This window comes from Tribolium madens, unplaced genomic scaffold (assembly GCF_015345945.1).
Source record: "Tribolium madens isolate multiple individuals breed KSU strain unplaced genomic scaffold, Tmad_KSU_1.1 Scaffold_96;HRSCAF=242;Tcas5.2_LG5, whole genome shotgun sequence".
NCBI classification, from domain to species: Eukaryota; Metazoa; Arthropoda; class Insecta; order Coleoptera; family Tenebrionidae; genus Tribolium; species Tribolium madens.
This window is the reverse complement of record NW_025401068.1, coordinates 12024355-12038662: the sequence shown is the minus strand read 5'-3', so window position 1 is coordinate 12038662 and position 14308 is coordinate 12024355. Positions and strand designations below refer to the sequence as shown.

The window sequence follows — 14308 nt, the reverse complement described above, 5'->3', positions numbered from 1 at the left end:
AAATCCCGCTCGAGTGCAATACCAATAGCTAACCAAATAAATGAAAATTCCCTAGCCGACACATGTGTTTCACTTCCCTTTCACTTTTGCGGTAATTAAAAAAACTGCCCCGTGGCAGATATCTACCAATCCAGTCAATGAAATTTTCGCATATTCCACTGTGTTTCATTAAACTGAATCACTTGTCAAATTTCTTGGTTAGAAATTGTGTCAATACTCGAACAGTTTGCATCAGCTCAGTTGTCTCATCACAAAAGTGGGGCATTAAGAAGAAACACCGAAACGTGAAACTGCAGTTGTATTTCGACTCGATGGCGGACCCCCAGATGGAGGAAATTTTGGCCCCCTTAAGGGCCAGTGTCAAAGAACAGGGCGATCTAGTTCGCAAATTGAAGGCGGAGGGAGCCCCAGTTCTGGACGTCAAAAAGGCAGTTACTGAACTGAATGCCAGGAAAAAGGTCCTTGAGGAAAAAGAGTTGAGTTTGGCCCCCCAAGTCGCCACTTTTGACAGGGCTAAAATGGAGGATTTGCTGAAGAGACGGTTTTTCTACGACCAGTCGTTTGCGATTTATGGGGGGATCACCGGCCAGTTTGATTTCGGCCCCATGGGGTGTGCCTTCAAAGCCAACTTGTTGCAAGCTTGGAGACAGTTTTTTATCCTCGAGGAGCAAATGTTGGAAGTTGATTGCTCGATTCTCACCCCTGAACCTGTTCTAAAGTACGTAATTGGGGCTTTAAGACAGGAAACTCACTTATTTTGGTGTTTTTAGGGCGTCCGGACATGTTGATCGATTTGCTGATCTTATGGTCAAAGATGTGGGGACAGGAGAGTGTTTTCGATTGGATCATTTGATAAAAGCCCATTTGGAGAAAATCTCAGCTGATAAAAGGACCACCGATGATGTTAAAGCCGATTGTCAGGACATTGTTGTCAAATTGGATGGAATGAACAAAGCGGAAATGGCTGCTGTCATGCAGAAATACAACATGAAGAGCCCTCTTACCGGAAATGACCTCACAGAACCCATTGAGTTTAATCTCATGTTTGGGACGCAAATCGGACCTTCAGGACTCATCAAAGGGTAAAAAGTCGATCAGTTGGCAACATTGAGCAAGTTGCCAACTTCATTTCAGAGGCTACTTGACATAAATTTCGTAAATTTAAGTTTTTAAAGTTGTGTTAGTACAGAGTGGTTATAAATGATTTTCATCTAGCCAGCTGTGAATTTTCCATGTAAAATAAAAAATGCCGCTTTACGAAAATAGGGGTACCTACTTATTTTAACTCAAAATTAAAAAATCGCCGTTTACTAAGCGTCCACTTCGAAAATAGACTTCAATTTAAAACTTGTTTTCTTCCAAAGTATACATCATTATCAATTATTATTGGAAATTAGTTGAAACAATAAAAGTTTAATTAACAACCATTTATTATTAATTAATAAGTGACACTAATGACAGAACTCTAGAGCTTTCAAAAAAGTAGAGCGGCACAAATAAAGTTACATGCAAAAAAAATCCAAAGCTAGATGAAAATCATTTATAACCACTCTGTACCATTTTGCAAATATTTTGATAGTTCATTAGAAATAACGAAAACCCAACACACAAATTTTTCTATTATTGATACTTACAGAAAATTAGGTCAAAAACGATGACACTATTTTTTGCATTTTTTAGAGTATTTTTCACGTTTTTTAGCCAGAAACTTGATTATTTCGTAAAATTTTCATTAAAAAATCGAAAAATCACCAATTGCTTTAAAATAGTTCTATTTATTTTTTGCAAGATTCTAATAAATAGAGTCGAAATGATAATTTACTTTTGTTTTTTTTTTTTGGATGCTTAAGAAGGAACTTTTTTCTTTTTTTAGCTAGAAACACAATTAGTTTTTTTAAAAACAAACTAAAAATTCAACAAATTGCCCAAAAAATGGTGATTTTTGCCTTTTTCACGTTTTATCACGTTTTTGTCTCAAAAATAATCTCGGAAAATTTTGTTTAAACAGGCTAAAAATTACAAAATTAAATCTAAATTGATATAATTCTTAACTTGTTTCGCTCATTTATTTTGAAAAATCTGAGCACATTTTTGTACTAAAATTTCAGTTTTTTCGTGAAATTTCACTGAAGCAAACCAAAAAATCAAATTATGTCGAAAATTGTGTTATTTTTGCATTTCTCGAGCATTTCAGCTAGAAACGCAATTATTTCCCAACCTTTTGTCAAAAGCAAGCCGAAAAATCACAAAATTATGACGAAAATAATGTCATTTTTGCTTTTTTCGAGAGTATACGCATTTTTTTTTAGATGAAAACTCCGTTTTTTGCGAGATTTTGGAAAAATTACTAAATTGTTATACAGGTGCGTCAAAACTCGCGCCCCAGAGAAAAATTTCAAGTAAGATAAAATACCAGAAACATGGAAAAATGTTTAAAAAATTCTGTGTGCCAAAGAATTTTGACATTTGACATTTTTTCATGTCTATTTAATTTTTTTTTTATAATTATTTAGTAAAAGTACAAAAATTTTGCTAATAAAAACTACAAAAAACATTAAACAGAGTTACGATTCAGGATAGAACTTCTTTGTATACTCTTCTAATGGCCTATAGCAAAAAAACTTGGAAAATTATTTTTCCAACAGAAATAAATAGAGTCAAAGTGCAAAATTTAAACTCTAATAACTTCGAAATTTTTACAGATAGAATTTTTTTTAACATTTTTTCTATGTTCCTGGTATCTTACTTTACATGGCATTTTTCTCTGGGGCGCGAGTTCTGGCGCACCTTATATAAAAAAAAAACGTAAACTATTGAAAAATTGAAATCGTAATTTTGTTATCTGGTGCAAATAGCAACACTGCAACACAAATTTCTTACATTGTCTTAATTTACTCAGCAAACTTAATTTCTAAGTCAGGCTGCTGTGATACTAAAAATAACTAAAATGAGAAATAAAATTCCCTGTCTCTATATGACTCAATGTTGCCAATTAAATCTCAAAATCACAAGCTACAAACGTTGAAAGTATTTAAATTAACATAGAATAGATTGAGTTGTCAATTTTGAATAACAAAAATCAACTCTGCTTTATTCAATGTTGCCAACTTAATGTGGCCACTAGCCAGAAATTTAATTGAGCACATGGTATTTTTATCGTGCATTTCTGATCAAAGTGGCCTGCTACTTTAAAATTTAATTGGTAACACTGAAACACTGAAAAACATAGTCATTGGTACTGGTACTAAATTTAATAATTTTTATATCTTTATTTCGTTTTATTTCAAATTTTTTATTTCTCCTCAGATAAAAAAATGTTTAAAAGCAATAAAAACGACATAAATCAAGTATACGATCTAAAATTTGGCGTTTTCCTATTTTATTTTCATTCAAAATAGATGAAAATTTTTTTTTTTTAAATGATATCATGAGAGTAGTCTGTGATTCAGAAAATATGAAACTAGTCAAGTCTCATATCTTCTGTCTCTGTTTGTTTCAATATTGCCAACTAAATCTCAAAATCACAGGCCACTTTGACCGCAAATTTAATTAAAGAGACGGTGAAAATACTTAAACTAGAATAAATTAAGATCATTATTATAAATGAAGTATTCATTATTTATTATTATTACTATAGAGACAAAAAATATGAAAATTGACTCTACATTTTTCAATGTTGCCAACTTAATTTAGCAACCACAGAACACATGGTATTTTTATCGTGCATTTGAAATTTAATTGGCAGCACTGAGCAAAAATGTCAACACTGATTTCATTGTTTTCGTTAGGTTTTTGCGTCCAGAAACGGCCCAGGGTATTTTCGTCAATTTCAAGCGCCTTTTGGAGTTCAACCAAGGGCGTTTGCCCTTTGCGGCCGCTCAAATCGGTGAGTTTAAAAAAAAATAAATAAATAAAACAAAATCAAGTATATTTTTTTATTTAGGTAACGCTTTTCGCAACGAAATTTCCCCCCGTTCTGGTCTAATCCGCGTCCGTGAGTTTACAATGGCCGAAATTGAGCATTTTTGTGACCCAGCTGATAAGAGTCATCCAAAATTTGACAGTATCAGAGACACTGAACTGTTGTTATATTCGGCTTGCAACCAAATGGATGGAAAACCGGCCGAAAAACTAACAATTGGTGCAGCCGTTGATAAGGTTTGCCCCAAACACTGATAAACTTTCGATAAAAGTGGTTTTAGGGGTTGGTAGCAAACCCGACTTTGGGGTATTTTATAGCACGCATTCATAAATTTTTGATTAAATGTGGCGTTGATGAGAAACGGTTGCGATTTAGGCAACATATGGCCAATGAGATGGCACATTACGCCCAAGATTGCTGGGATGCCGAATGTTTAACAAGTTATGTAAGTTGGAGAAAAAAAGAAAGTATTCAATTCGGGAGTCATTTTTTCTAGGGTTGGATAGAGTGTGTGGGTTGTGCCGATAGATCAGCGTTTGATTTAACCCAACACACTCAAGCTACAAGTGTGAGATTAGCAGCGGAAAAAAAATTAACTGAACCTAAAGTTATCGATGTTGTTGAGGCAACTCCCAATAAGGGAGTTTTAGGCAAAACTTTTAAAAAAGAAGCCAAGATTATAACAGACGCTCTCACCCAATTACAAGTTTCAGAAGTTGAAGCTCTTGAAAATGATTTAGACAGTAATGGGTAAGGGTCAGATTATATTATATTATACTAGCTATATCGGGCAAATCCTCCCGGATTTGCAAATGTTTTGTGGAAGTAGTCGTTGGGACAGCCCCTCGCTCCTCGTGTAGAACTCGTACTATCTAATTTGAAAAATGTGGGGGCTTCGCTCCTCAAGTAGATTTGAATCGCAAATGTCGACATTGTTGTGGGCTTCGTCCCCGAATAGTACTCACACTACCTGATTCGAAATTGTCGGGGACTTCGCCCCCGAGTAGAACTCACAATACCTGATCCGCAAATGTTCGACACTGGTTTTGCATCGTTTTCACCGTACATTTCATGCATGATTTCCGTCATCTCAAATTTGACTTCCTTTTTCGGCCTCCGTCTAAAATTAGTGATTTTCCAATCGTTCAAATCGTTTTGAAAACACCCATTTGCGTGTCTTGGCAAGAAAATAAAAACAGGGTTTTTAAATGAAAGTTTTTGTATTGGTAGCATTGAGTGACACTGAAATGTCAAGTCTGTTCTATAGTTCTCTTTCTGTTACAAATTCTGTCCACTGCCACTTTTCATCCAAGATTCAAGCCTAAAACAGCTTTCCACACAGCCATCAAATCACCTTTTGGAAGTCTGCAAAAACGATTTAAACATAACCTCAAACTATGATGAATGACTAACCGGTGAAAACTGATTCCTTCGGGCCCAAATCTCGTCGTATTTCTACACCATTTCACTGCACACGACATTTTGACCGAAAAGTCGAATTAGAATGAATCGAATTTTAAGAAAATTTTCAGAAGCCCATTTCTTCAACAAATCGTATTCTTTCCAATAACAATTGGTCCAATAAATTTTGAATTGCAGCTTCTGCCACATTTTGAATATGCTCTGGCGTATCTTGTGTATCCATTTTCAACTAATGCAATTGCATTTTCTTCTCAAAAGTCTTAATTATTTTACAAATGTCATAAAATTATTTTAAGTTTAATTCATTACACCGTGGAGTGAGTGCTACCAATAGAAGAAAAATTAATTCCCTAGCCGGAGAAAATTTAACAATAAATTTGTTTTAATTGAAAAATGTTGTCGGCCGAAAAAGTTTTTGTATCACACGGCCAGAAACTGTTTTCCAAGTGCTTGCAATTCAATTTTAAGCAGGCTGATCAATGCCTACATTCGGACCTCTGACCATTCGTCCTTTTGAGCATTCGCACCTCTGGTGTGTTGCACCAACTCGAACTCGCACTTTACAAAAATACAACACCGGTCTTTGCACAAATACTAATTACGTCACCCTTTTGCCTTTTTCAAATCACACACAACGTTTATCACCGTATTACCGAGGTTTTCGTTTGATTTTCTTAAAGAGTGTGAACCATCACATTGACGCGAAATGACAACAACTGACATAAGTGTCAGATTGATTGAAATTCAACGCACTCTTGGTGCATTTTTTTTGTTTAATTTTCATTTTTATGGATTTTTAGCCGAAATAAGGTGAATTAACGAAAATCACCCGTCCGTTGCAGTAAAGGATGAATTGAATTTTCATTTTTCATCATCATTTATTGTCTTAAGTTTGATATATTTTGCTATAGTGTCTAATAAAATTGCACCGTTCCCCTTTCCCCGCATTGTTCGAGAGAGATGGTTAATTGAACGTTTTACATGGGTGTGATGCGATGGAGCTATCACGCTTTAGTAAGATATAATAAGGAGTATGGACCAACATAAACAAAAAAGTCTCAATGAATATATGGGTCCACAAAGTAACGAATGTGATAATTTGTAAAACTTTTTAGAAGCTTCTCTTTTTTGTATGGACAATGTTTCAAAAAATGAAAAATTTTCGGTATCCTTAAAACCATTACTTTGCAGACCCATCATGTTTATTAAAATTTTTTTGTTTGTTTTGGTTCATACTATACTACCTCCTGAATCAACAATCTTTTTTAACACCCTGTAGATAGTTATTTTTTGCAGAAATTTCTTGCATTATTATACTGCAAAAAGTGAAAAATATTTTTCACTCTTTGTAAATACAAACTAAATTCACTTAATCTAAATTTGAATAATTTCGATTCCCAATTATAATTATTTTTTTCTTATTTCTAAAGCAATCTATTCTAAACTGATGTATGACTAATGACTTTTCCGCAATATCAAAAAAAATAACTAAAACTTGAAAATTATTAAACATAGATTAGAAAATGTTAATTAATACAGATTGAAACTCAATTAAATTCTCCTCCATCTTCTGAAGAAAAAATTGGGGCGTTTTATTTAGATAAATTGAGTTATGGGTAACATCAAACATTTTTCTTCAATATGTGTTTTTGAGATTTTTAGGCTTTTTTGAAATTTTTTGGATTCAAACATTGCTATTCAAAAATTACATTGGCCGGCGATTTTTACATTGCTATTTTTTGTCGGATTTTGATGAATTTTGGATCGGCTTAAAGAACGCAGAATATTGTAATTTAATTCAATAACATTTTTAGTTTTGTCTTGTAAATATTATACCTAAAAGACGAGAAGACTGTTTTTTTACTTTTTTCTTATACTGATTTCAGATTATTGCCGATTCCTTTCTGAATTATCTACCACATTTCTCATAACTTTAATTCTTGAGACAAGAGAGATATGAACTTTCAAAAAAAGCATTACATTTCCAATTTCAATGAATATTCGTATTAAGTAGGCAAAATGTCTTAAAACGTCAAAATAGGCGCCTGGAAGTTTCCAATAATTAACCTTTTACTTGTTATAATCCTTTAAAGTTCCAAGTTTTTCAGATTTTTTGTGTTCAAAGACGTAATTGTGCTCTTTTGGTGACATAAGCAATCATTTTCGGTTTAATTACCTTTTTATGTAGCCTACTTTCTGAACGAATATTTAGTAACATTAAAAAAGCAACGTCTTTTTCAATGCTTTGTATCTCTGGAGCACCAGAAGATAAAATTTTGAAACAAATTGTTCCTCATTCATAAAATAACGGGCAATAATCTGAAATAAGTAAAAACTTAATTTTATCTTGAGCTCAATATAAAAAAAAAGTAAAAAAACAGTGCTCTCGTCTTTTAGGTACAACATTTACAAGACAAACTAAAAATGTTATTAAATCAAATTACAATATTCTGCAAAGTTCGTTCTTTAAGCCGAACCAAAATTCATCAAAATCCGACAAAGAAGAACAAAAATATTGCCTTGTAAAAAATCGCAAAATTTTAGTTGTCCGGTTAATTTTGGCGGCCAGTGTAATTTTTAAATAGGAATATTTGGATCCAAAAAATTTCAAAAAATTCTAAAATTCTCAAAAACGGTTCAACTTAGGTTTAGGGAAAGTCTATAGTCTATAGAAGAACTTTATAGAATAATTGGGAGAATTCAAAAACGCAAAAAAACATACAGTGTTTTTCTTTTGGTCTTCCTCTTTTGTCAAATGTATTTCACTATTACTCAAAACTATTTCATTTGATATACAGGATGATTCAGCTTAAATGACCCATGTATGTCAAAGCGACGTAGGTGGAAAATAGTTTTGAGAAATAGTGAAATACATTTCACAAAAAAGGAAAACCAAAAAAAAACACTGTACCTTTCTATTCAAAATAACAAGGTTCCGGGTATACAGGGTGATGCAAAAAAAGGCGCCCACGATTGAAACAGGCGCGTCCTTTTTTATTGAAACATTGTGACCATCATTCCAAAAATAGTCTAAATAGATTTTTTTTTTAATTTAAACAGTTTGTCTAACAGCTCAAAGCGGCAATATTGCACAATTTTTTTTTTTTACTAAAAAACTATTTCACTCAGGTATTTTTCGTATCTAGGAAATCAGTACTGACAGATATTGTCACCCGAATAAAATAAAAAACTGTAAATTTTACATAATTTTTTTATTCCAATACGATACGACCAATACGATTTCAATTATTTTTTTTAATCTTTGACTTTTTGACTTTAATCGTTCAAATTTCACAAAACAAACAACATTGATAATTGAATATTACATGGACATTTTCTGTATCCTAGGATATTTGCAATGTTGCATCATTGATAAATTTTCTTTGGAGCCAAGAAATGGTATCCTAACATCTTCAATAAATTTTATTTCAATAGACTTTTTACACATTTTTTTAAGAACACCGTCAACTGTATCAAAATCTAGACTTTAACAATGAAATTATTTTAAAACTGTTAATTATACAGGGTGCGCCAGAACTCGCGCCCCAGAGAAAATTTTCAAGTAAGGTAAGATACCAGAAACATGAAAAAAATGTTTAAAAAATTCTATCTGTCAAAAAATTTTGACATTTATTTTTTGACATTTGACATTTTTTTTATATCTATTTAAGGATACTGATGATCTTGTAAATGTTTTTTTACAATTATTTACTAAAGGGACAAAAATTTTGCCAATAAAAGCCACAAATAACATAGAACAGAGTTACAATTTAGGATACAGCTTCCTTGTTTCCTCTTTTAATAGCCTATAGCAAAAAACCTTGGAAAATTATTTTTCCAGCAGAAATAAATAGAGTCAAAGTGTAAACTTTAAACCCTCATAACTTCGAAATTTTTATAGATATTTTTTTTTAACATTTTTTCCATGTTCCTAGTATCTTACCTTATATGGCATTTTTCTCTGGGGCGCGAGTTCTGGCGCACCCTGTATAGATTTCTCTTTTCTAAAAATGAAAGTCTATATCTTACTGATAAGAGCACAAATCCAATTTTGGTCTTCGAATTCATCTTTAATAAAAGATCACTTATAACGTGTGGGTTTACACGGGCGCCTTTTTTTCATCATACTGTATAAACACGTATTTTCACAAAAATATGCACAAAATATTAAGAAATATGCTCGAATATATGCCAAAGATGCATCGATATGCAAAACTTTTAACAATAAAAAATCAAAGTTGGAATAAATTTTTATCCTCGAGTACACTAAAGTTTGTACAGAGTGGTTATAAATGATTTTCATCTAGCCAGCTTTGGAATTTTTTTGCATGTAACTTTATTTGTGCCGCTCTACTTTTTTGAAAGCTCTAAATCTGTCATTAGTGTCACTTATTAATTAATAATAAATTGTTGTTAATTAAATTTTTATTGTTTCAACTAATTTCCAATAATAATTGATAATAATGTATACTTTAGAAGAAAACAAGTTTATAATTGAAGTAGACGCTTAGTAAACGGCGATTTTTTAATTTTGACTTACAACAAGTAGGTACCCCTATTTTAATAAAGCGGCATTTTTTATTTTACATGGAAAATTCACAGCTGGCTAGATGAAAATCATTTATAACCACTCTGTATTTTCATCATCTTGAACCGCACACGATGAACGAAAGAGAATAAATAAATTGGTTTTGCTTCAGACAAGCCATTTTAATAACCCAGTAATTAAGCCTTTCTAAGAAATCTGTACTTTTCAGATGACATGTTACCGTCAAAATAAAGTTACTATTAAACACTTTAAACAATTTTGCTAAAATTCATTTGCAGGCAACTACTTATCCACATAGAAGGATTTATTCGTTTTATACCAGGTGAATAAAAAGAATGGAACCAAACATTTTTTGCTTAAACTATTTATTTTTTAAAAAACTAATTGATGAATTAAATGTTTTATCAAGAATAAAATTTTTCGAATTTTTTGTTTCTGTTTTTGAGTTCTACAAAAATTTTATTTTTTTTAAATGGCAACCCACTACAAAAAATGTTTTGTATGCTCTCCCAAAATCAACTGTGTTAGAGACTATCTACTTTTTATTAATTAAAAAAAATACATAAATTACAATTTTGAAAAAAAAAGAATCGCAAAACTCAAAGCAAAACAAAATTTCGTTTTGAAAATACGATCAGATATATTTTATTATTTTATTTGATATTAATTATTATTTTCCAGAGGCAAATAATTAAAAAAAACCGTTTGGTTCTAAACTTCATATTCACCCTGTATAAAATGAATTTAAAGATGAAACACGAATTACTGTTTTTTTTTTCTTAAACTGACCAATTTTTAACTTGACCTGAAATTTTTAATCGGAAATTTTTGATTTGAAGAAAATATGCATTATTTCCTAAAATATGCCCGAAGTTGCCAAAATATGCATTTTTAATTGGCTTATTTAAATCAAAAAACATTAGACATGCATAGAAAACTTACAATTTTGTTGATATACCTCTTAATAACAAATATGCATTTTGCTTATAATCCGAGCCATAGTAATGAGTATTGTTTGAAATAGTTGATTGTTACCATTTTGCTTAATTTTGTTTTCAGATCACACGAACTGACAGTTGAGGAGAAAAAATTCACTCTGACGAAAGAAATGCTCACGGTGAAACGCTACCAAAAGACGCTTCATGTCGAAGAAATCATTCCGAGTGTTATTGAACCGTCTTTCGGTAAGAATTTGTCATGAAAAGACAGTTTTTTACGGTTTGATGATAACAGGTGTGGGACGAATAATGTATACAATTTTCGAACACAATTTCAAAATGCGTGAGAATGACGAACAAAGAACTTATCTTTCACTGCCGGCTTCAATATCACCGTTAAAGTGTAGTGTACTTCCCCTAAGTTCTAATGTGGAATTTGCGCCGTTTGTCAAACAACTATGTAAGTCTTTTCATGTAATAATAGCGTTTTTAAACAACTTGATGGCGCCATTGTGTGTTAGAGAAAGAAAGCAAACATAGGAATTGCTGTTGCTTAACAAAGATAGAGATATTATAGTCACGTGAGGTATGGCAAGAAAGTCTAAGGTGTTCCTTTATTTGGACAACTTTTGCTTGATTTTCATAACTTATGATGTAGGAAGGTACACTAATATATTTTTTTATTGACAGTTAATATTAATGAATGATTTTGTCTAAAAAAGGATTCGGTTATGGACGTCTATTTTGTGACTTTGACGTTTAAAAATTTAATTCCTGCTTTATGGGGCTTTTGAGTCTTAAAAAATGCGCCTTAATGACCAAATTTCCACCGATTTTTTTTAATTTACAATAAATCTTAGTGACAGCTGTCAAAGAATTAAAGTCAAAGATGGTGCGATGAAAAAATTAAATTCGTTTTCATTTGTGATTTGGCATTAATTTGATTTTATTGATTTTACGGCCAGAATAACGAAAAAATTATTATTATAAACTTATTTGTTAATGGGTGATCAATAATCTCAAATATTAAAGACATTCTCTCGCTATCGCTTAACAAATTAGTTTATTAGGTAACTCTTTTTATTATAAAATTGTATTTTTTTTATTTAAAAAAAATTATAAACAAAAACACGCAATTGGAAACACGTGTTTCTTTAACGATCGCCTATTTAACCATTACCTCATTTGAACTGTCTAAAATAGAAAAGATATTTTTTAATTTTTTTTTAATTCAGTACCATTTTTTTTTACATATGAGTTTTGTTGCAGTTGAGTTTTTTGAACCGTTATTTTGGACATTTCTTTACTCTTCCGAACTCTCTTTTGCAGCCCGAAATTTTAAAAAGTCTAAATTAACATTTGATACAGGGTGTTCTATTTTTATTGTTACAAATTTAACCAGGCGATAGAATATTCAATTTTAAGATAAAAGTTTCCTATAAACATATATCGAAAAATTTTATATAAGGGAGTCACATCCCCTGAAAGGGGTGCATCTTTTAATGGATTTTTTCTAATATTTCAGAAACCATCGTGGATAAAAATACAAAATTTGGTACAACTGATAACCTTTATACACCGAAATGAATTCAATTTTTAGTCAGGGGCGTCCTAAACTGGGGCGTTTAGGGTAAAAAGTACCGTAACTATTTTGGCGGTTGGTTTTTGCCCCTTTCAGCCACAAAATTCTAAATTTCATAGTTTTTCACAAAAAAGAGGTCTCTTGCGTTTTTGCCTAAAATCAGTTTACAATTTGTCTTACAGATCATAAAGAGGATAAAAATTAAATTTGTATCACCGTTTAAGAAACCCGTGATTAAAAATTAAAAATTCATTCAGATGTTTAAAAGTAATCAGCTATTCCAACTTTTGTAATTTTATCTATTCTGCAATAGTGGAAAACCCATTAAAAAACGCATTATTTTCAGGGGGTGTAGCTCGCTTACATAACATTTTTTGATACATGTTCATAGGAAACTTTTGTCTTAAAATTGAATATTCTATCACCTGTTTAAGTTTGTAACAATAAAAACGGAACACCCTGTATATAAACATTTCTGTAATATTTTTTAAAAATTCTGTTGCAAGTGGGGAGTCTCCCCAACTGTCTTTTGCAGTAGTACGATATTTTGATATTTTTTATTGTGGCAAATAGAATCTAAATAAATCAAAATGATTATATAGGATGCGCCAAAACTCGCGCCCCAGAGAAAAATCTCATCTAAGATACCAGGAACATGGAAAAAAATATAAAAAATGAGAGTTTAAATTTTGCACTTTGACTATTTCTGTTGTAAAAATAATTTTCCAAGTTTTTTTGCTACAGGCTATTAGAAATGGAAACAAGGAAGCTGTATCCTAAATTGTAATTATATTTAATGTTACTTGTGGCTTTTATTGGTAAAATTTTTGTACCTTTACTAAATAATTATAAAAAAACATACAGAGTGCGCCAGAACTCGCGCCTCAAAGAAAATTTTCAAGTAAGGTAAGATACCAGGAACATGGAAAAAATGTTCAAAAATTCTATCTGTCAAAAAATTTTGACATTGACATTTTTTTATATCTATTTAATGATACTGATGATCTTGTATATGTTTTTTTTACAATTATTTAGTAAAAGTACAAAAAATTTGATACCACAAATAACATTGAACAGAGTTACAATTTAGGATGCAGCTTTCTTGTTTCCTCTTCTAATAACCTATAGCAAAAAAACTTGGAAAAATATTCTTCCAACAGAAATAAATAGAGTGCAAAATTTAAACTCTCATAACTTCGAAATTTTTATAGATAAATTTTTTTCCATGTTCCTGATATCTTACCTTTTCTCTGGGTCGCGAGTTCTGACACATCCTGTATAACTTAAATTACAAAACAAAAACACCAAAAACTGTTTCTGCCATACATCAGCTGATTCAGTATGTCTGTCTCTTTTCTCTATTAGAGAAGACCCAATATCTAGCTTTCACTCTAAGGCACATCTAGTATTCTTTGTTATCTCATTATTTTTAACAAATGTTTTCAGCTACTGCCTTAACAAAAGTCGATGTTTCGCACAAAATAGACGACAGTTCTGGTTCTATAGGACGAAGATATGCCAGAACTGATGAAATCGCTATTCCATATGGTATCACAATTGATTTTGATACGTTGAAAGAACCCCATAGTGTGACCTTGAGAGAGCGAGATTCTATGACACAAGTCAGAATTCCGGTACGTTAATTTATTGTATTGAAACACTCGTGAATTGAATTTTTGTAGCTTGACGAAATTGCGACAGTTTTACACGATTTGTCCTACAGTAAAAAATCGTGGGCCGATGTCGAGGCCAAGTATCCAAAATTCGAACAACAGGAAAGTAAAGGGGTTTAATTTATTTACATTTATATACACATTTAATTTATTAAATTAAACAACTTGGTACTTAAAACGTTTTATTCACATTTGAACACTGACCAAAGAAATAAAATCCAG

General features: G+C 31.5%; 1 protein-coding gene across 1 annotated transcript; it reads left to right on the top strand.

The window, feature by feature from the left end:
* Positions 1-51: 51 nt before the first annotated feature.
* Positions 52-14257, top strand: LOC123012338 (glycine--tRNA ligase). Its single transcript, XM_044410181.1, has 10 exons — positions 52-718; positions 771-1082; positions 3789-3886; positions 3944-4158; positions 4203-4367; positions 4419-4672; positions 10953-11077; positions 11127-11291; positions 13860-14047; positions 14096-14257. Exons 1-10 carry the CDS (start codon positions 138-140, stop codon positions 14204-14206), a joined length of 2214 nt encoding a protein of 737 aa, XP_044266116.1. The 5' UTR covers positions 52-137; the 3' UTR covers positions 14207-14257.
* Positions 14258-14308: the final 51 nt, after the last annotated feature.